This window comes from Pogoniulus pusillus, chromosome Z (genome assembly GCF_015220805.1).
Source record: "Pogoniulus pusillus isolate bPogPus1 chromosome Z, bPogPus1.pri, whole genome shotgun sequence".
In the NCBI taxonomy this organism is placed as follows: Eukaryota; Metazoa; Chordata; class Aves; order Piciformes; family Lybiidae; genus Pogoniulus; species Pogoniulus pusillus.
Genome location: NC_087309.1, coordinates 82,212,085 through 82,232,495, shown reverse-complemented (window position 1 = coordinate 82,232,495; position 20,411 = coordinate 82,212,085). Strand labels below are relative to the sequence as shown.

Here is a 20,411-nt window from a genome sequence, read left to right as displayed (position 1 = left end):
CCCACTGGTTTTCCTGTTTTTCCCAGCCAGTTTTCTCAAAAGGATTTGGTTCACTGCAAGAAAGAGATGGGAAACCAAGAGTTGTAGCTCAAAAACATGACTGAGGAGGTGGTTCTGTGTATCATAATATATTTGCTTTACCTGAGGCAAAAAAGGGCATTTCTGATGGAGAAGAATACTATTTTTTTTTTTTTTGGTGATTAAATTTTGATGCATAACCTATGTCTGTTTCATTATCATGATGATCACTGTGTGTGATGCTTGCTGTGCAGTATTTCTAAGATTCTTTAGACCTGCTCTTTTAAAGAATTTCATTTTTACCTGCTCTGTAGGAAAAGTTAGTACTGACTTTAAAACACTCATGTGGGGTCAAAGAAGCGTTGTGGTAAATGTGGTAACCAAATACCAGCACTGAACTGTGGAATGGAGTGCTGTTGTAGTTGTGAAGGTGTGAGGGCATATGCAAGGCAGAGTTTGTAGTGAAAGCCAGTTTTATGAGATGAGCAGATATAGCTGGAGAAAGGAAAAGAAAAAAAAAACACCACAAAACCAAACAAAACAAAAAAGGAAAAGAGAAGCTGTGGGAGCAAGCAAGCTTTCCTGTAGGTCTCCACAAAGGATTGTGTGTCTGAAAGCTTTTTTGACTCTGTCTTGCTGTGAATCTCATGATTCTTCAGAATGACAGGACTTGAAACCTGTTGCAAGGTCTGTTCCATCCTCACAACCACTCACCTCCAAAAAAGGAATATATCCATGCAGTTCTTTCAGGTGATTCAAACTCTGAATTGGGCCCTATGTTGGGCACCTAAAGCATAGCTATATAGCCATTACTGATGGCAGCTGAGTATACCTGTGACATTTTCTGAGCCACTGTGTGCTGAATGCTGACATGTATATATCATTTCCCTCCTGACTCACTTGTTGATCCGCTTTGTTCACCTAATGCGTAACTGAAATACCATCCTGCACATGGATGGCATAAAGTTAAAATAATTTATGTTTTTATCAAGGTGATGGTTCAAGATTTAGATTATTTTGTCTTTTGTTTATCTTGTTGTCTCCTATTCTGCATGTTTAGGGGGGGTTATTTTCAACAAAATACATGTTATTTCCACGGTTTTAAACCTAAATATAATGTGCAGATATTTTCAAGCTGTATTTAAAAGAGTATAACAAGATCTGGAGTCACCTTTACTTGTCTCTGTGCAACTCTTCTGCCTTACAGTGTCAATAGAACAGTGTGTGTTACAGCTTTGTTGGTAATGCAAACAAGAAGGTCTCTGTGTGCCTGGGGCGCAAATTCTAGATACTGACCAGACTGACTATTCAGGTGATAAATTGTTAGATACTGCAAGAATCTGTAAGATCTGTTTGTAGCAGTATGATTTAAAGATTTTCAATTAGCATACAGTTACACTACCAAGAAAAGAATATGAATTAAAATCAATTTCCAAGATGCATTGATTGCATTCAACTGGAGTGCAATGGAAAGGATGAAGCGATACTAGAAAACTGAAACAAAATATCAATGTTATTAATTTTGCTCTCCATCTAAAGACAGAGTCACAAATAAATTATTCACATAGAGTTGGGCAAATACAAACTAAAATTTTGTACTTTGGATGCATTGTATAAAATATGCACAGCACCAGGAATATTTTTGGGTCCTGTTAGTATCTAAAATCAAATGGCCTGGAAAAGCACATAGCACACCAGTGAGAAAAAGTATAGTTACCGCCCCATGCACTAGAAGAAGAAAGGTTTGTAAAGAAGGTGTGAAGCAATGTTGATTAAAGACCATGTCTTGTGAGCAAATTTCTCATGGCTTAATAAAGTACCAAACTGAGATTTGGAAAAAGAAGTGTTACGACAAATACTCTGGCTTGTGGTGAGAATAGGTTTTCTTAACTGTGCAAGAAAACGCTATATCATTTGTAGTTTGCAAGATGCATTTTCCTTACCCAACATTGACTATGTAACTGTCTTCTGCTTCATTCTGAAGCAATCTAAATTTGAATGGCACTTGTTTCAGCCTTGAGAAGAGAGCTAATTGACCTTCTTACTATCCTCACCTGTGAACAGAAATACAGACCGAAGCTGTTCTCTCCCAGTGTGTTTCACATATAATAAAGAAATCCACACATTCATTTACCATAAAGCCTTCTTCTGTCTCTTCAGGGAAGCAATCAGTCGTGTTTGTGAAGCTGTGCCTGGTGCCAAAGGAGCCTTCAAGAAACGAAAGGTATTTATCTTTTCTTGTAGCAGAGTTGACTGTTTTCTTGGTTCAACACAGAGGAGACAAGGCACAGTGAGCAGGTGAATTTAAAGCAGTTTTGAGAATTGCAGGTCATTAATGATCTAAAGTATTGGCTGTTTTCACCCCTTGTGTGTTTCATCGTTGCCCTTTTGGTCAGGATCTGCTTTTATAGGCATCTAAAGTTCAAGTCCATTTATGAAAAACATTATGGCTGCTGCTGTAGAACCCCCCTCCTTTTCTTGTCCTTTCTTTTGTAGATTACAGGTGGAAGACTTAAAAGGTTGACTTTTTAGTGAAATGCATGAATGAATTGTGGAAATAGGTGCTGGAAGCTATTGCAGAGACCAAAAATAGACAGTTTTGAAAGTGATTAGATCTCTTTTTGGAGCATAACTCTACTGATGACAACTAATTTTGGGAATTAGTGATTTCTGGAAAGAGAAAACATGCTAGTTGATCCTCTGTTCTCTGTCCTCTTTCCATAAACACCTGTGGCCAGCACTGATGGTGAGTCCAGCCAGCAGTGGCCTGACAGAGATATTACCAAGCTTCTATTCACATTTGTGTGGCAGCGTCTGCAAGCAAGGAGTGGAGGAAGCCTTTTAGCTCCTGCACTGACTGCTCTCAACTGTCTTGCACTGCCTGCTCTTTCAGGGGCCTGCTAGCAAAGCTGGGATTTAATGCAAACTCTAAGGGAAGGAGCAGAGAAATCAGTTAACCATAGCCTTTACCTGGTTTTGAGAACAGGAGGAGAATGGGCAGGTAGAGATCTACCTGCTTCCCCACCTGCTCCACTGCTCCATCATTTAGGGAGAATCCCAGCAGAAAGGGTGGGATGAAATGCAAAAAAGAATCTCCTGGTAAAATAATAAGGCATGTGTGACAATATATGCCTCAGTGTCACTGGAAATTGTCTCAGAAATTAAGGCTGTGGTTTCTGCCCTGTCCCCTCTCCCTCCTTGCCCAGTTTATCTCATTGGTATTTTTTTTTTTTAAACCTGAAATTAAAGAGGAAAGTATCTTTCTTCTTGGAAAGAGAAATGACATATAATATAATTGGAAAAGTATGTTAAGCAGAGTCCTACATATGCCTAGTGAGAAAACTTGCTCCATAAATGATTTAGAAGCAATGGTACTTATTGGTTATTGAAAAGCAATTGTGTTTTTAAAGTAAGCATACTGTCTGAGAAGAGAATCTGACCAGCAACAGAATTTCAGGTAATTATTGAAAACAGGCACCTTTTAATGGAATTCTGTACTTTCATTATGTTTTTGCAACTAGTGGCTTATAAATTTGGTTAAGGTAGCATGCATTCCTGAGGCAACATTTTAGTACTTTTTCCCACGCTGTGGGCAGGTATTAAAATTTAGAAGGCTTATGGAAGGGAAAAAAAGAAGCATTTGTTTTAAAGAGAAGCTGTTGAAGTGCTAGCTGACTAACATGACAAAGTTAAAATAATGCAGCACAAATGTTACATATGAGCAACATGTAGGTAGAGTATTTTTAATCTATTAAACAGAAGGAAAATAATTGAAGCATAATATATGTAAGCTTTAAGGAGTAAAGCACACATATGTGCATTCTGCTAGGGATAAAACTTTTCAAGTGTGCAGGCAGCTTAGGAGAAATGCACATACAGTGGCAGAAAAAATGGCTTCCAGTCACATCTTTACTTTTATACCCTAATAACCAGCATAAATATTCCCTAGTGCAAACACAGTGAGTAGAAGGATTTATTACAGAATCATAGAATCAAGCAGGTTGGAAGTGACCTCCAAGATCATCCAGTCCAACTTAGCACCCAGCCCTATCCAGTCAACTAAACCATGGCACTAAGTGCCTCATCCAGTCTTTTCTTGAACACCTCCAGGGACAGTGACTCCACCACCTCCCTGGGCAGCCTATACTTCCCCCAGCACAACTTGAGACTGTGTCCCCTTGTTCTGTTGCAGGTTGTCTGGCAGAAGAGACCACCCCCCACCTAGCTACAACCTCCCTTCAGGTAGTTGAAGACAGCAGTGAGTTCACCCCTGAGCCTCCTCCAAGCTAAACAACCCCAGCTCCCTCAGCCTCTCCTCACAGGGCCTGGGTTCCAGGCCTCTCACCAGCTTTGTTGCCCTTCTCTGGACATGTTCCAGTATCTCAACATCTCTCTTGAATTGAGGGGCCCAGAACTGGACACAGTACTCAAGGTGTGGCCTGACCAATGTTGAGTACAGGGGAAGAATAACCTCCCTTGTCCTACTGGCCACACTGTTCCTGATGCAGGCCAGGATGCCATTGGCTCTCTTGGCCACCTGGGCACACTGCTGGCTCATCTTCAGCTTACTATCTATCAGTACCCCCAGGTCCCTTTCCTCCTGGCTGCTCTCCAGCCACTCAGTCCCCAGCCTGTAGCGCTGCTTGGGGCTGTTGTGGCCAAAGTGCAGAACCCTGCAGTTGGCCTTGTTAAATCTCATCCCACTGGCCTCTGCCCACCCATCCAGCCTGTGAAGGTCCCTCTGCAGGGCTCTTCTACCCTCCAACAGATTGACAGATGCTCCTAGCTTGGTGTCATCTGCAAACTTGCTGATGGAGGACTCAATCCCCTGGTCGAGATCGTCAATAAAGATACAGATCACGACTGGGCCCAGCACTGATGCCTGGGGAACACCGCTAGTGACAGCTGCCAACTGGATGTGGCACCATTCACCACCACTCTCTGGGCCCAGCCCTCCAGCCAGTTCTTGACCCATATCAGAGTGAATCTGTCCAAGCCACAAGCTGCCAGCTTTGCCAGGAGCTTGTTGTGGCAGACAGTGTCAAAGGCTTTGCTGAAGTTCAGGTAGACTATATCCACAGCCTTCCCCACATTCACCAGGCTTGGTCTATTATTGCTGAGTAACTTAATTTAGTACAAGTTGCAGTATCCTGAATAGGGTGACTCTCATGCAACCCTGTAGTTCCACACAGCTGTCAAAGGTGAATTTGTAAATTTATCTTCAGCAGCACAGTTTTTATTGCTACAAACCTTTCCAAGATATACAGAAAGGCCTGCCAAAATAAACAATATTTTTCCAGCCTCCCTATTACACTGCAACACTTTATACCTATTCTCAGAATTAGGAGAAATGTCTGCATGTGATGCCCCAGCACAGAGGTTTTAGCTAAGCTTTGCCTGCTGCTAAGAAGTCTACAAGCATAATAGCACTGTTTCCCTTTCTGTGAGGATCAGTGTCACTGGAGTCCCAGTTTCCATGTGGGAAGAAGGTAGAACAGTCAGCAGATGCAGACCAAACAACAGATTTCTTTTCAGGGGGCAGAAGCTGTTTTTACAGAACAAGGACATGCCATTTTAAGATACTGAGTTACTCATCTTAGCCTGCTTGTTTGGTCTCTTGGTAAAGACAAGATTTTGCTGTCTCACAAAACTCCCTGTCTGGTAGATGAAGAATGGATGAATACCTACCTAACTTTTTTTTTTTTTTTTTTTTTCCCAAAGTATTATTATTACTAGTAGTAGTAGCAATAACTACTACTGGTAGTAAAAGCATAAATGAGAAATAATCTCCAAAGGATAACAGGTATTGCAATGAAATAACCTTTGAAAAGAGAGCAACTTTTTAGAAACAGCATACAGTGAAGGTCATCCTAAGTAAACAGAGAACATAAATGTTCTTTTCCCTCCCCTCCTCCCCACTGTTACAGCCACCAAGCAAAATTCTTTCTAGCATCTTGGGAAAGAGCAATCTTCAGTTTTCAGGAATGAGCATAATGCTGAACATCTCCACCACCAGCTTAAACCTAATGACTCCTGATACAAAACAGGTGAGTGTGACTGCTGTATTAACTTGTGAGGATTTTGATGAGCAGCCTGCTGCTCAATTATTTGCTGTCTGCCAAGTACTCAGTTGATCAAAGTTATTACTCCTCAATAATGTCTATAAAATGGATGAAAAATGGACATAAAGCATAATAGGAGTCATAGTTTATTCCACTATTCAACACAGCTTTGGTGAATTACTTCCTTGCCATGTTTCAAGCAGCTTGATTTTGTTCTTGAAAGATCTATGACACAAAATGTCATATTTTGGCTTGTTTGGTACAAAACTTTCAGAGTATTAAAAGGAATGCATTTGGAGTAAGTGACTAAAGGATTCAATGTGGATCCCCAGTTTTGTTGTCATTCTTCACATTTAGAGCCTTAAATGGCAACCTGTTCTTGAGGTACTGCTGAAAACAAAGTCTCATGGCTTTGGGAGTGTAAGGAAATTCTAGACTTTTAGAGAAGGCAGGCTTTTCCAAGCAGCACATTTCCTCTTTTTCATTGTGCTGAAGGTAGGAACAGACTCTGGGGAATTGGTGGATTGTGGAAATGAGTGGACTGGGGAATCATTGGATTGTGAGTGATGTATGATACAAGAAAAATCCTGGTAATTATAAAGAGAAAGCAGACAGACATGCGTAGTCACTGCTGCGCTATTTGCTGAGAGCCACACGCTGCATTGGGGCACACAACTTGCTGCCCAGATACAGCTAGGGAGGAAAAAAACCCTGCTGCCCTTAGAGTCTCAGGATTACAGAATGAGGAAGGATACATGTATTGTCTATTAAAACCTTGTGTGTTCACCAATTTATCTTTGTTCTTATCCTTATTTAGAAGACACTACAATCTGCTGCAGCAAGCACTGAGACTGTGGGAGCAGAGTTATGGCTGGTCACAGTAGTTTGAGCCTTATTATGGAGTACACCTAGCAGAGCTTTTCACAGTTGCCCCCAGTCAGAAGCAAGGGAACTAGATGTTAATTAGGTCTGATAGAAAACTGCCAGACTTTGAAAGTTTCCTTGTCTTCAGCTGATGCTATGATCAGAATTGATTTAACCTGGGAAACAATCCTGCCCTAGAAGTTTTTTTTGCCTTTTGTCTCAGTTGACAAAACTGTTTATCTTTCTGTCCCATAACTCCTTTTGAGATCAACTTGGTCTAAGTGCTGCAAGCCTGGGAAACATCTGTTTTTTCCAGTTTGGCTGTGGGCTTGCTTGTTTCTTGTTTCCACCAAGCATTTTATTTGAAAATAAGCATGTCTCAGCAGGTTTGCCCTTTGAGGCCCCACCGAGAATGATGTCTATGAACTTCTGTAATAGCCTCTCCTTCCTAGAGGAGCTGGAAGTACGGGAGGAAGGAAGAGGCAAGATAGAAGTGTTGGCCCATGAAGGAGCAGGAAGACAATTGCCCAGCAGTTTTGTGAACATGTTAAGCAGAGACAAGTGGAAGAGGATTTTGGCTTGATTTGTTTGTTTGCTTAAAATGTGAATTTGGGTAGACTGAAATATTTCTCAACTATGTGCCAACACTCGCAAAGAATGTTATATTAAGCAATGTATCATGCTGGTAATTTGCTATTCCTTATTTAAGTATTTTTTTGGGGGAGAAGGAAATAAATACCTCTACCTCAAACTAATTTTAGCTGCAGAATTAAGAAAGAGAGAAAGAAAGGGAGAAAGGGAGAAAGAGAGAAAGAGAGAAGGAGAGAAAGAGAGAAAGAGAGAAGGAGAGAAAGAGAGAAAGAGAGAAAGAGAGAAAGAAAGAAAGAAAGAAAGAGCCTGATGTGAACTAATGGTTTTAAGCATTTTTCAGTTTTCTTAAAATTTGAGAAACAAATGTTTTGAGGTAATCTGAAGGACTTTTTTGTTTGTGTGTTTGGGGTTTTTTCCTTTTCTTTTAATGGTGCTGAACATAAAGACCAGGTTATTTGCACAACTCAAGATACTGGCAATATTAGAAGCGTAACAAGTCTTCACTAGTTCATCTCTGTACTTAGTTCTTTATAGGAAACAAGAAGAAAATCTTCACTGATGAGGGAGGGAACAACAGTTCATCACTGAACACTTAAAATTAACCACATTTTAAGTGGGACAAGTAGCATTATTGAAAAGGAAGTTTGTGAAAGAAGCACTCTCTGGCTTAGCAAAGCAACAAGACCCAGAGAAACAGGTCAGGCTTTTTTCTTTCCAGAAAATACAGTAGCCAGTTCAGACTTTTAAGATGCAGGATGGGGAAGACAACTCAGAGAGTATCTTTTTAACCTCAATTTTTTTCCAGAGTGGTTTTCTGGAGTAAGTGGTAACCCTCTCCAAAGTGAACAACTAAGATTATTATTGTCACATGCTCTGAGACACTAAATAAGGGACCTATTCCATACAGGACAAATTACTTGTCATAGTTTCTGTAGCCCAGGTTATCAAATGAAATTTATTTTTCAAATAATATTTTCTTTCTTGGTTGTTAAATGGCTCAAAATTAAAAAGATTTTTAAAGTTAGATCTCAGAATAATGATGGAGCAGAGCTGTCCTCCTTTTATGAAAATTTGTCTCTTCCCAGAGAAATGGCATATTCATTCAAATTGTAAATAAGCAAACTGAATTTCAAATGCCCTGGAGCACACCTGAGATTTTGTTCACAATACTTCACTGCATATTGCTTCAAAATTCTGTTTGCATATTGCAAACATGCAACGCATGTGCAGGTTTTTTGTTTAAAACATGAAATCACTCTCTAAGTGTTGGAAGCAATGTTGGGTCCTTAGCTGGTGTGCAGATTGGCATGATGCCACCAGAGTGGCATCAGCAGAATGTATCTTGATGACTATGACCCTTTGCTCCATTCATTACTACTTGTAATAATCAAAGCAAGCTTTGTTAAGATTTCTCCAAATACACTGCATGACAGATCAATGTGATTCACTGGAGGTCTGAGAACGCTTAGCAATTGTGCTGAGTCCTGGAGGGTTTTAAAGAACACCAGAATGGATACATTTAACCTTAACTGTGTTTATATTATCATGCTGGTCTTTGCAGTCCTTGGAGGTGAAATGCAGAGACCATTTAGATCTGAGTTTTGGATTTTCTTCCCTGTACAAACCAAAAAAGAAATTGAAAGGGTAAACTGTTAGAAAACCTACTGACTCACATCTGTTCTTTCTGGTTCATACAGATCATAGCAAATCACCACATGCAATCTATTTCCTTTGCATCTGGAGGTGACCTGGTAAGCATTCTTTAAAGCTTTCCCTGACATAGAATTGCATTATGAAGACTGAGTGACAAAATTTATTGCATAGCTTACTGAAAGAAAAATGTAACCACAACAACTCCTATTTCTTGTTTCATAAATTCTTCTTGATTGTTGCCATCAAATTCCTTTTGAGGGAAATGACTGACAAGGAGTCATAAATTCTCTTTGAGTGACTGAAACTAGAAGTATCAGAGTGTTATGAGCATTCATATAGTTAGTAATAAGCAGTGCTCTGTTTTTCAGAGTAATATAGTGTAGTCTTCTGGGCACTCTGTGAATTTTTGTCCTTTTTAAATTTATTTTGTGTTTTTTTACAGTAGTATACTATGCTGCAGTTACTTTAATAGCAATGCATGCATTTATTTTATTTCTTCTAGTGTGCATGGAGAAGACTGTGTTAAATACCACCTTCAGGTATAGTCAGTACACTCACACAGCTTGAAGACAGTCTTTCAAGAAAAGCCCAGATCTTTCTCTATAGTTTTACAAAGCTTTCTGATGCACCTACACATGTGGTTCATTTAGCCCAAAGGGCAAACTCCTGCATTTGTGCTTTAACCTGATGTTATAAGCGGTCCATCTAAAGACATATTAAATTTATTTGTCATCCAGAAAGCAATGGGAGAATTATAGAACAGGTACATTGCTAGCCTCTTACCTTGAGGTTAGAAAGCCTTTGAAAGTAGAATAATTGAATGAATCTGTCTTTTCCCCCCTATATATATCTGTCATTTACCAGTCTGGTATTACAAGTAAGGCAATTTCTAGCCTGTTTTGTGAGGTACTTCTCTCTGTTCAGCTCTCTTAAGTTAAACATCCGTGGCACCTTCTCATTTCATTGTTCTCAGAAAATGTAAGGGCAGTGTTCAGTCTTAGCATGGCTCTGCTAAGCTCAGTTCAGTTCAGAAAGGGAAATGACACCGTATCATATTAATGTGGGGAACGAAAATGGATCAGCAGCAGTTTTGAAATACAACAGATTGCAATGGATGCTGTAAATGAACAATTCCTGAAGTGGGCAGAGGAGTGATTAACACAGTTCCCTGCCTCCGTTAGAAGATTCTTCACTCCCCATCTGCCATCCCAAATGCTAAATCCTGGAAACACCATTGCACACTGCCCACTGATAGAATGATTTACCAGGAAAGAGAGAGAAGCAGCAGCAGAGACCGGATTTGGAGTAAACAAGCTCTTCCAAATGTTTTAGAGAGAAAATAATCATGGTACTGAGTCAGTGAACTATCAGAGAAATAAAATTGCATGGCGTAAGGGAGCCTACAAGAGCAAATGCAATTGTAATGTTGCATTCCCAATGAGACCAGTCTATGATGATCTCATTCTGGAGGTGGAGAGGGCACATATAAGTATCTGATGATGCTCTACAGATTTGTTTCAGTGGGCTAGTATCTGGCACAACTTTATATCAAAAGCTTGTTCCTGAAGCATGTGGTTCCTTTGTTATGTATGCACATGAAAGAAGACAAGAGGCAAGGACTGAATTTAAGACACAGCTTTATTAACACATGATGGTCATCGAGACATAACTTTCATCAGCCCTTAATAATTTCCACTTGATAGAGGACTGCCACCACCAAACTGTAGGCCCCAGAAACGGCTGGGCTTTAGCCCATAAGCTCATGTCCTCATACAAGATTTGAAATGGATGGAGAAAGGCCATACCAAACTGGGAACCCAGATCTGTGCCCATGTTTCTTCAACAAATACTTCTAAAATTTTGAAGTCTGGTTTACTGAGGAGCGAGACTGCCCCCACTTCTCATCCTGTGCACTTTTCTGCTGTGGATACCTGCCACCAGTAAGCTTTGCAACTTTCCTCTTACTCTTTAAGCATTAATTGCCTTCATCATTCAAAACATATCCAATGGGGAAGTGTTCACAATCTTGGAGAACAGCTTGAGTACCACATATATTTTTACAGTATTCCCCTTTGCACTGGGCTGATAGTTTCTGGGTGGGTCAGTACACTGGAACTTAAAAATCTCTCCAACAAATCCTTTTACACACCATTCTGGAGTATTTTTTAGTTCACTTCAATGACTGTGTTCTGGATCTGCTTAAGCTCTCCTCAGCCTCTCCTTGTGATACACAAAACAATTTTCATCTGTAGTCATTTCAGGTGGCTGCTTCCAGGCTGCTAAGCAAGGTCTCTGTTTTTGGAGGTGGTTGCTGAAATTTCAGAAGTGGATCTCATAAGGTCTTCCATCCCTGCCTCCAAATTTTAACTGCCCACTGCAATTTCTTTGAGGTGAAAATTATAGCTTGTTCATACTTCTTTTCAGTTCTGAAGTGTCAGGGATCACTTTGCTACATCAGCCAAGCCCTGCATAGCCTTTTGATGAGAATTTTCTACTTTAGCCACTGTGAAATGTAGCCACCTTAGATCCTTAATGGTCTGTCATAGTCAGCTTGAATTTGAGAGCTTTAAATGAAATAAAGAGTATGTGGTTCAAATCTCTCACACCTACACTACCTATAACATAGATCTATGATCTACTCAGGCATAAAAGTATCCATTAGTTTTGTCCATACCAGCTTTCTTCCCATCCCCACCTTTTATTTTTTTTCCTGGCCACAAAACTAAAGAGCACAGTGCAATTTCCACCCATACATCCACTCTCTTTCTTCCGCATGCTGGTTCCTTAGGTAGTTTCAGAACATGGATACTAACACAGCCAGTCAAGGGAGAGTGGCAACAACTAAACAGTGTGGACAATTGTGGGACAACTCTCAGGTCATTACCTTGGCTCTGATTTATTTGCTGCTATAGACATAGCCACTTTTCTCATCCCTTTACTTGTTGACAGGCATCATTACTTTCACTCACATAATTGCCCAGGCACTATGTCAATGGATGCTTAAGAAATTACTGGACAAAATGCTAGGGCTGTTCTCTGCTCTGCATTTTTCACAGACCAACCTCATTACTGCTGTGTCTGAGTACTTTCCAACACTGCATTAAGTGATATGACTCCACATCTGTCACCAGAACTGCAAATGTGCTTTCCCATGCCCTCTCCTTAGGAATGAAATTGCAGCACAGTGATTTGGTTTGAGTGGGTGGTGATGGTAGAGTGTGCTTGTACTAGAGAGATCTAAGCTAAAGACTAAAAAAAGTCTGTATTTTAACTGAAGATTGATGTTTGTTGTGACATTAGATCTTGTCATAATTACCAATGGCCTTGGATCAACCACCTGAAAAGGCTTTGGGTAGATTTATACATCAAGTAGTGTATCCTAAATATACCTCAATTAGGTTTAGCTATACCTGACTACCAAGGCATGTCAGGAAATACTGGATCTAAGCAAGGCTGATCACATCAAGGATATACAGCTTTTTTTGAGATGTGCCAGCAGGTTTCGTGTTTCCTGTGAGTGCCAACCTGTTTTTTTAAACTGCACACTGATTAAAGTCCATGCTTTTGCACACTGAGGCAGAAGAGGAGGCAAAATAAATCCCCAAGGAAGATGGAAGCTTGATTTTCACTTTAAATCTATCTGACATGGCAGTGAGGATCACTGGGAGCAGCCCATGGGCTGGGCAGCAGCACTCAGACATTGTTTGTCACAACCAAGCAGCAGTTGAGCACCTCTGTGCCATCTGGCACTGTTGTCAGTAAAGTAGCTGCACCTGCTTGTCACAAATGAATAAACACCACTGCTTTGTATTTCTGGGGAGCAGGGCTGTTGATCCCACTCCTTTGGCTCCAGAGCCAGTTGTTGTTTATGTTCTGAACTACAATCTCTGGGTGTTTTGAAGGTGAAGACATGTACTTACATTCTCTTCTACATAAGGCCTGATACTAATCCTACTAAATTTGCTTAATTGATTTTCAAAGACATCAGAAGAGATTTTTAATTTCTCCTGGAATAAATTGCACTCTGAAGAAAACAAAGTGGTAAGATCAGCACTCAAAACCATAAATATTTTTAGTGAATTTAAGTACTATACAACCGTAGAGCAAAATATGTCATTGCAGGCTCTAGCCACAGGAATATGCACATTGTGGATTCTGATCTTTTGCTGTAATCACTGCAAAGATTTTTTTCATTCATGCTAGATATCTTAATTTTTCAACAGGATACAACTGACTATGTTGCATATGTAGCTAAGGATCCTGTTAATCGGAGAGGTAAGTGTAGAAATACCTATTTGGAAATGGCATTCTCTTCCCTTTGATAAACCTGGATTATTCTTGGGATAACTGAGCTGAGGTTTTCCCTCCAGAAAAAACATAAATGCAGCTCAGTAAGAAGATTGCCTTTGACAGTTATGGAAAGATTGTGTAGCAATAAAGAATTGTCATGCACGAGTTCATTCTCAGACTTGGAACAGGTCTTGCCTGCAGTTCTTTGTCAAGTATCACTTTGATTCTCTGTGTCTTTTAAATCAAATACATGACTTGGCTGCATCAGCTTCTAGGCAACGGCTAACTCTCACCTACAGTCAATCACTGTGAGAACTAAGCAGTTCTCTGATTAAGTCTTTCAAATTGGTGGCAGAATTTGTTAGGTCTTCTGAGTACATGCCTAATTCTTCCTAGCAGAATCAGATACCTTACCAGTGAGCCATCGAGACAGCTTGCTGGAGGCTGTAATCCTCTTTCACAGTGAAGCTGTATTCAAGGTTGTATTGCTGTATGAGTGATCAGCCAGGAACAAGGAATCTCTTGTTGATTGGTCTTCAAGGACTCAGATCCTATTCCGATTCTCAAAAATATGTTATAAAAAGGATAAATCACAGCCTGAAATAATAGGTACAGTAAACATTCCTGCTTGTAATGCAGAAAGCATCACTAACTTCTAACACTAGCTACAAAATATTGTATGATATACCTGAGAATCTGTTTATTATTCATAGAATCATAGAATCAACCAGGTTAGAAGAGACCTCAAAGGTCATCCAGTCCAACCCATCCCCCAGCCCTATCCAGTCAACTAGACCTTGGCACTAAGTGCCTCATCCAGTCTTTTCTTGAACACCTCCAGGGATGGTGACTCCACCACCTCCCTGGGCAGCCTATTCCAATGGCAAATCACTCTCTCTGTGAAGAACTTCCTCCTAACATCCAGCCTATACTTCCCCCAGCACAACTTGAGACTGTGTTCCCTTATTCTATTGCTGGTTGCCTGAAAGAAGAGGCCACCCCCCACCTGACTACAACCTCCCTTCAGGTAGTTGTAGACAGCAATGAGGTCACCCCTGAGCCTCCTCTTCTCCAGGCTACACAACCCCAGCTCCCTCAGCCTCTCCTCATAGGGTTTGTGTTCCAGGCCTCTCACCAGCTTTGTCACCCTTCTCTAGACATGTTCCAGCACCTCAACATCTCTCTTGAATTGAGGAGCCCAGAACTGGACACAGTACTCAAGGTGTGGCCTGAGCAGTGCTGAGTACAGGGGAAGAATAACCTCCCTCGTCCTGCTGGCCACACTGTTCCTGACACATAAATTAATAGAGGGAAAAAAAACCAAACAACCAAACCAATGTCTGCCAAAAAAATAATTCCAAAACCAGACTCAAGCTCTTACAAAAGGATTTCTGCAGAATTCAGATACTGTAACTCCAAAATGCCAATCCTACAAACCTTGAGTTTCATTCTTACCATGGGCACAACTAATTCATTAGCTTCTGTATTTTGTCATCTAACTGATTTTATATACCTTGGCATTCTGTTGTGCTCATATGCAGAGATGTCTAGAGAGCATTAGCTCACAAATAAACTCAGCATATTTCACTAATATGCTAAATATTAGCAAAACACTGAGATAACTTATGGGAGTTGGAGGTATGGAGTTGGTCCATTTCTTTTGCCATGTTTGCTATGTTCCAACATCATGTGTCTCCCCTTAGAAAAGTTCCAGCGTCAGACTGTAGGCTACATGGTGCAGAGCTGTGGCCCATCCCTTGTGGTTCAGCAGTACTCTTCTGCTAAACTGGAGACTGACTTAGTTGCACTGAGAGATCTCAGTGGCAATTTAGTGGACCAGTTTTGCAAACCAGACACTTGCACTGTAAGGTCTGGAGAAGCCCTGCACTCTGTTTTCTGTTTCTGTGAGAGTGTATTTTATAAACAATAGTGTTTCATTGACTGAGTTCCTTAGATACTTCAGTTGAATGTGTTCAGCCTTATCTTCCTGTCACTGGTCTGCTTTAAGATAGATTACCCTAGATTAGGCAGTCGTTTAAACATTGGATATTGTTTACCCTGGTGGACACTGTTCAAGGAATTTCTCAGTTTGCTTTAGGTAAAGTTAGTTAATTCTGCAGGTCTCCAGCTGCATCCTCCAACTGTCAGATGATTTCTGTTCTTCCCTCTTTCATTTTCTATGTGTGTTTTAAGAAGGTAGATGATGCCTTTTATCATCTGGAGTAATCTAGAATTAATGTCAGCAATCTATATCAGAGGCTGCATGTTCCCATTCTTAACTGCTTTTTGTCTTTGTCACTGGCCAGTTTCTTATAAGCCTTTTTGCTGCAGCAGAATACTGGTGTCATTCTTTCATGAAGTGACCTTTAAGATTTCTGTGTTAGTTTTACATTGGTGCTTTCCCTACTTGTGTGTGTGCACATCAGTGGTTCTCAGATCAGTTTTACACAGGTGCTTTCCCCAGTTGTGTGTGTACATCAGTGGTTCACAGATCAGTTTTACACGGGTGCTTTCCCCAGTTGTGTGTGTGTACATCAGTGGTTCTCAGGTCAGTTTTGCACAGATGCTTTCCCCAGTTGTGTGTGTGCACATCAGTGGTTCACAGATCAGTTTTGCACAGATGCTTTCCCCAGTTGTGTGTGTGTACATCAGTGGTTCTCAGGTCAGTTTTACACAGGTGCTTTCCCCAGTTGTGTGTGTGCACATCAGTGGTTCACAGATCAGTTTTACACGGGTGCTTTCCCCAGTTGTGTGTGTGCACATCAGTGGTTCTCAGATCAGTTTTACATGGGTGCTTTCCCCAGTTGTGTGTGTCTATATCTGTGGTTCTCAGGTCAGTTTTACATGGGTGCTTTCCCCAGTTGTGTGTGTGTACATCAGTGGTTCACAGATGAGTTTTACACCGTGTAATGGAGGGGGATTTCTCTATTCCTTCCCTATTAGGGGGAGGTGAGAAATTAATTTGAGGCGGTATTAGTTTTTTATAAAATTATTTATTAAAATTAATATTTACAAATCTGTACCACCCCTAACCACTATGTAATGAAGTTCTATTGCATGGTTATGAAAACAGCAGGGATATCATATATTTATGTACAGGGATTGGATTATTAATTATCAAATTATCAACAACTATAGACAGAGAGAAAGATTCCCTTAGGCTTAATGCCTCTTAACAACTATACTGTCTGCCCAGCAAAGGCTGAAACTGTGTCTGCTCTTAAGACAGAGGTAACTTATTTTACAAAGGAATTAAAGCTTGCTTAAATGTGTTGCTCTTAAGTATTAATCATTAATCACCCTCCCCGGATTGTGTCACAGCGTGTGCCCAGTATTCGGGTCTTGGTGAAGCTGGAATCTGTCCCGGCTTACAGGGAATGATAAGTGTTCCCAGTCTCTGGGGTAAACAGGATTTCTCTGACCTTCTCTCCTGGTGTGAAGTGGCCTCTGCCTCGGTGCTGCTGCTTCTTCTGGATGTCATGTGTCCAGGGATGGTCAGATGGCAGGAATCCAGGTGCAGGAGGAGCATTTGTCCGTGCAGTTTCTGGCTGGGTCGTCTCACAGCTAGCAGGCTGTGTTTGTGGTTTGCAGACAATCTGGAAGGTCTGCTGAGCCTGGATTCTCCAGGCTTACAGGGCAGCTGGCAAGCAGTGTGCTGGGCTGCAGGGAGACTTGAGCTCCATGGATAAATGCAAGATAGCAAGCCAGTATGTACGGCTGCTCTAGGCTTAGGCAGGGGGCTCTCAGCTCCCCATATATGTACCAAGTGCAGGTGTGCATGTGCTCTGCTTCTCAAAGGGTTTGCAGACAGCTTAACTGTGCCTTGAGATCAATGCAAGTGAGTGAGTAAGGGCCTGATCCTGTATCTAGGCCATGCAAGCAGGTCTGTGCTGCTATGTGGATCAGAGAGCTGAGCTTGAACCTCTGAACACTCTGAACACTCTGAACACGTGGTGTTCCTTTGCACTCCTCTTTATAGACTTTGAGCCAAGATTCGTGTCTCTTTTGGCCATCTAAAGTGACCAATCAGGCTGGCAGTAAGCCCAAACCTTACCTTAATAAGCAGTAGCTGTTTGTCTGGACCCTCCCAATAGGGGATTACCTGGGCAGACCCCAGGGGCACACGGACTGGGTGTGTGTGTGTTACACAACCTGTTTACTACCAGGGATCCTGGCAGAAAAACATGTCCAGGCATGTAGAGGCATAGAGAGGCCTCAGTTTTGGGGCTGCAGCCCCTCCACCACACACAGGTGCTTTCCCCAGTTGTGTGTGTGCACATCAGTGGTTCTCAGGTCAGTTTTGCACAGATGCTTTCCCCAGTTGTGTGTGTGCACATCAGTGGTTCTCAGGTCAGTTTTGCACAGATGCTTTCCCCAGTTGTGTGTGTGCACATCAGTGGTTCTCAGGTCAGTGACTTTGTGAGTGAACAGCATTAAACCACGTTTTTAAAAAAGGTCTATTTTGCCAAGGAATCTGGTTTGCCTTCTTTCACCATCAATAGCCATCCTGTCAGTCTTTGTGCTACCTACAACTTCCTCTAGAATGGAATTACGCTTACTTCTGTATCTAGAGAAAACATTACTGCTGCTGTGGCATAACTTTTACTTGCATACTAGATTCACTTTTCCCCAGAAGTGGCCCTGGTTTTGGCTACCAAATTCACTTGCCACATGCAGCTAAGGACATTTCACTTGAATCAGGCACTGCCCTACCATGCTGGCTGGCACAGCAAATACTTTAAGGTTCCAAGAAGAAAGCATTACTGGATCTGTTTAGCAGATGCTGTCTCATGCTGCATGAGGTGCTGCTGCTGAGGGAGACACAGTTTGGTGCCCTGTTCATTTCATCTCTGCAAAAATACAGTTTTCTTGCCCCTTTGTTTGGGTCTCTTCCAAAGTCTGTCCATTAGATCAGCCTCTGAGAAGCCATTGATAAACTTTTTAGTCTTCCTATATTGCTTTGACCAAAATTATGTCACACAAATGACATAATTGACCAACCTTTACTTGTAGGAGATTGGCATCCAAAGCACTTGATTCCACTGATGTGGACATTAGATGTACACTAAAATTTAGTTTTTCAGCTGAAGAACTTCTTTTCAGATTATTAAAGCAGTAGGAAGTGATAGAAATGAATAACTTTGACCAAGGTCATACTGTACTGTGGCAAGACTTGGAAAAGAACCACAGTTTCAAATCCAGCAGAGGCTGTAGCCCATAGACTATATGCTTGTCAAGCATTGAATAAATTAATTGCCTGGGCTGTTCTGAATATCACCAAGATTCAGATCTTTACTTTCCAGCTCTTAACACCCACGTGCATTCCTGCAGTGTTAGGTGAAATCTTCCTTAACTTTGTCTGTCTGTGTTGTCACATAATGTGATACATCAGAGTCATACTCTGACTTAAAACTAGAATGGATTTGGTATCTCAGACAGCTGATAAAGGTTTCTTGGTCTCTCATATGAAGGGAGTTTGTGTTGATAGTCTCCCTCTGCTATGATGTGCTCATACGGGTAGCACATGGTGAAGAGCTGGCATTAACGGGGTCCTGGCTCTGTGCTCCCCAGTAATCACAGAGTTTGCTGGGTGTTCTCATACAGGCAAGCATGAAAAGATACCAGCCTCTATTTTACTTGATACTAGATAAATACCTATGATCCAGGAAGTGTTCCGATTGCTGCTTCTTCCTCAGCCTGGGAAATTCTAGAAACCCAAAGGAAGTGGACAGCTTGCAAGCTTGGGGTGATTAGATAAAGCTGAAGTGATAATGAAGTTGAGGAAAGGAATTTTTTTTTTTTTCTGGTTACCATATACTAATATTTTTGTAGTTTCAATGTAAAGCTTAGATTTCCATACAATCTATTGCATTTAGGTAGTGAGAAATGACATTTAAGGACATCTTAAATTTGTGGAACTGATTTTTATCTTGTCATTTCAGTTACACATCAGAGCAATTTTATTTAACCTTTAAAAAGCTCCCATTGCCTAAAATTTGCTGTTCCAGAATTGGGATTTATTGAAGTGTGCACACCACAATTAGGGCAAATATGCCTGATGATAAATCAACACATTCCACCACAGCATATATAATGATTTTTGCATGAGCATGTGTCAAATCTTTTTCATTTAGCTTGTCATATACTGGAATGCTGTGATGGCCTGGCACAGGATGTCATCAGCACCATAGGGCAGGCGTTCGAGCTGCGATTTAAACAGTATTTGCGATGCCCCTCTAAGATGCCCACTTTCCACGACAGGTGAGTATGACTGTAGAAGACTGTTACAGGATCTTCTTTAACTTTGTATTTACTTAATAAAATGTGCTGTGTGCAAAGTTGTTGGAGACAGTCAGGATTTAAGTACTTCAAAAGAGATTTCTGCTGAACTAGCAAAGTGGTATTTGTTTACTGTAGATGAAAGGAGCACAGTCATTTAAATTAATGGCCTCGATATGGAATTCACAGTGAACTTAATGAAATGATTGTGCAGCTTTTGTTGTAGTTGGATGCCCAAGAATCTTAGAATCACAGAACAGGTTAGGTTAGATGGAACACTAAAGATCATCTAGTTTCAACACTCCCGCTATGGGCTTAGACCACATTGCTCAAGGCACCACCCGCCCTGGCTTTGAACCCTTTCAGAGCTGGAGCCTCCACAGCTTCTCTGGATAACCTGCTCCAGTGCCTCACCACCCTCACAGTGAAGAATTTCTTGCTAATGTCTAATCCACATCTATGTTCTTGCAGTTTTAAGCCATTACCCCTCATCTTTTCATTACATGCTTTGTAGAAAGTTCCTTTCCAGCTGCCTTTTAGGCTCCCTTTAAATACTGAAAGGCTTCTATGAGGCCTCCCTGGAGCCTGCTTTCCTCCAAACCGAGCAAAGCCAAGACTCTCAGTTTGTGTTGAAAAGGTGTCCCAGCCGTCTGA

At 41.1% G+C, this 20,411-nt stretch overlaps 1 protein-coding gene across 10 annotated transcripts in view; it reads left to right on the top strand.

The window, feature by feature from the left end:
• Nucleotides 1–20,411, top strand: part of SHC3 (SHC adaptor protein 3) — a 69,086-nt gene that overhangs the window by 33,265 nt on the left and 15,410 nt on the right. For all 10 annotated transcript variants that reach the window (XM_064176814.1, XM_064176812.1, XM_064176813.1 and 7 more), the window contains 5 exons: nt 2,179–2,242; nt 5,946–6,065; nt 9,233–9,286; nt 13,412–13,463; nt 19,613–19,739. In XM_064176814.1, coding sequence (XP_064032884.1) covers nt 2,179–2,242; nt 5,946–6,065; nt 9,233–9,286; nt 13,412–13,463; nt 19,613–19,739 — 417 coding nt within the window. The remainder of the gene's footprint in view (nt 1–2,178; nt 2,243–5,945; nt 6,066–9,232; nt 9,287–13,411; nt 13,464–19,612; nt 19,740–20,411) is intronic.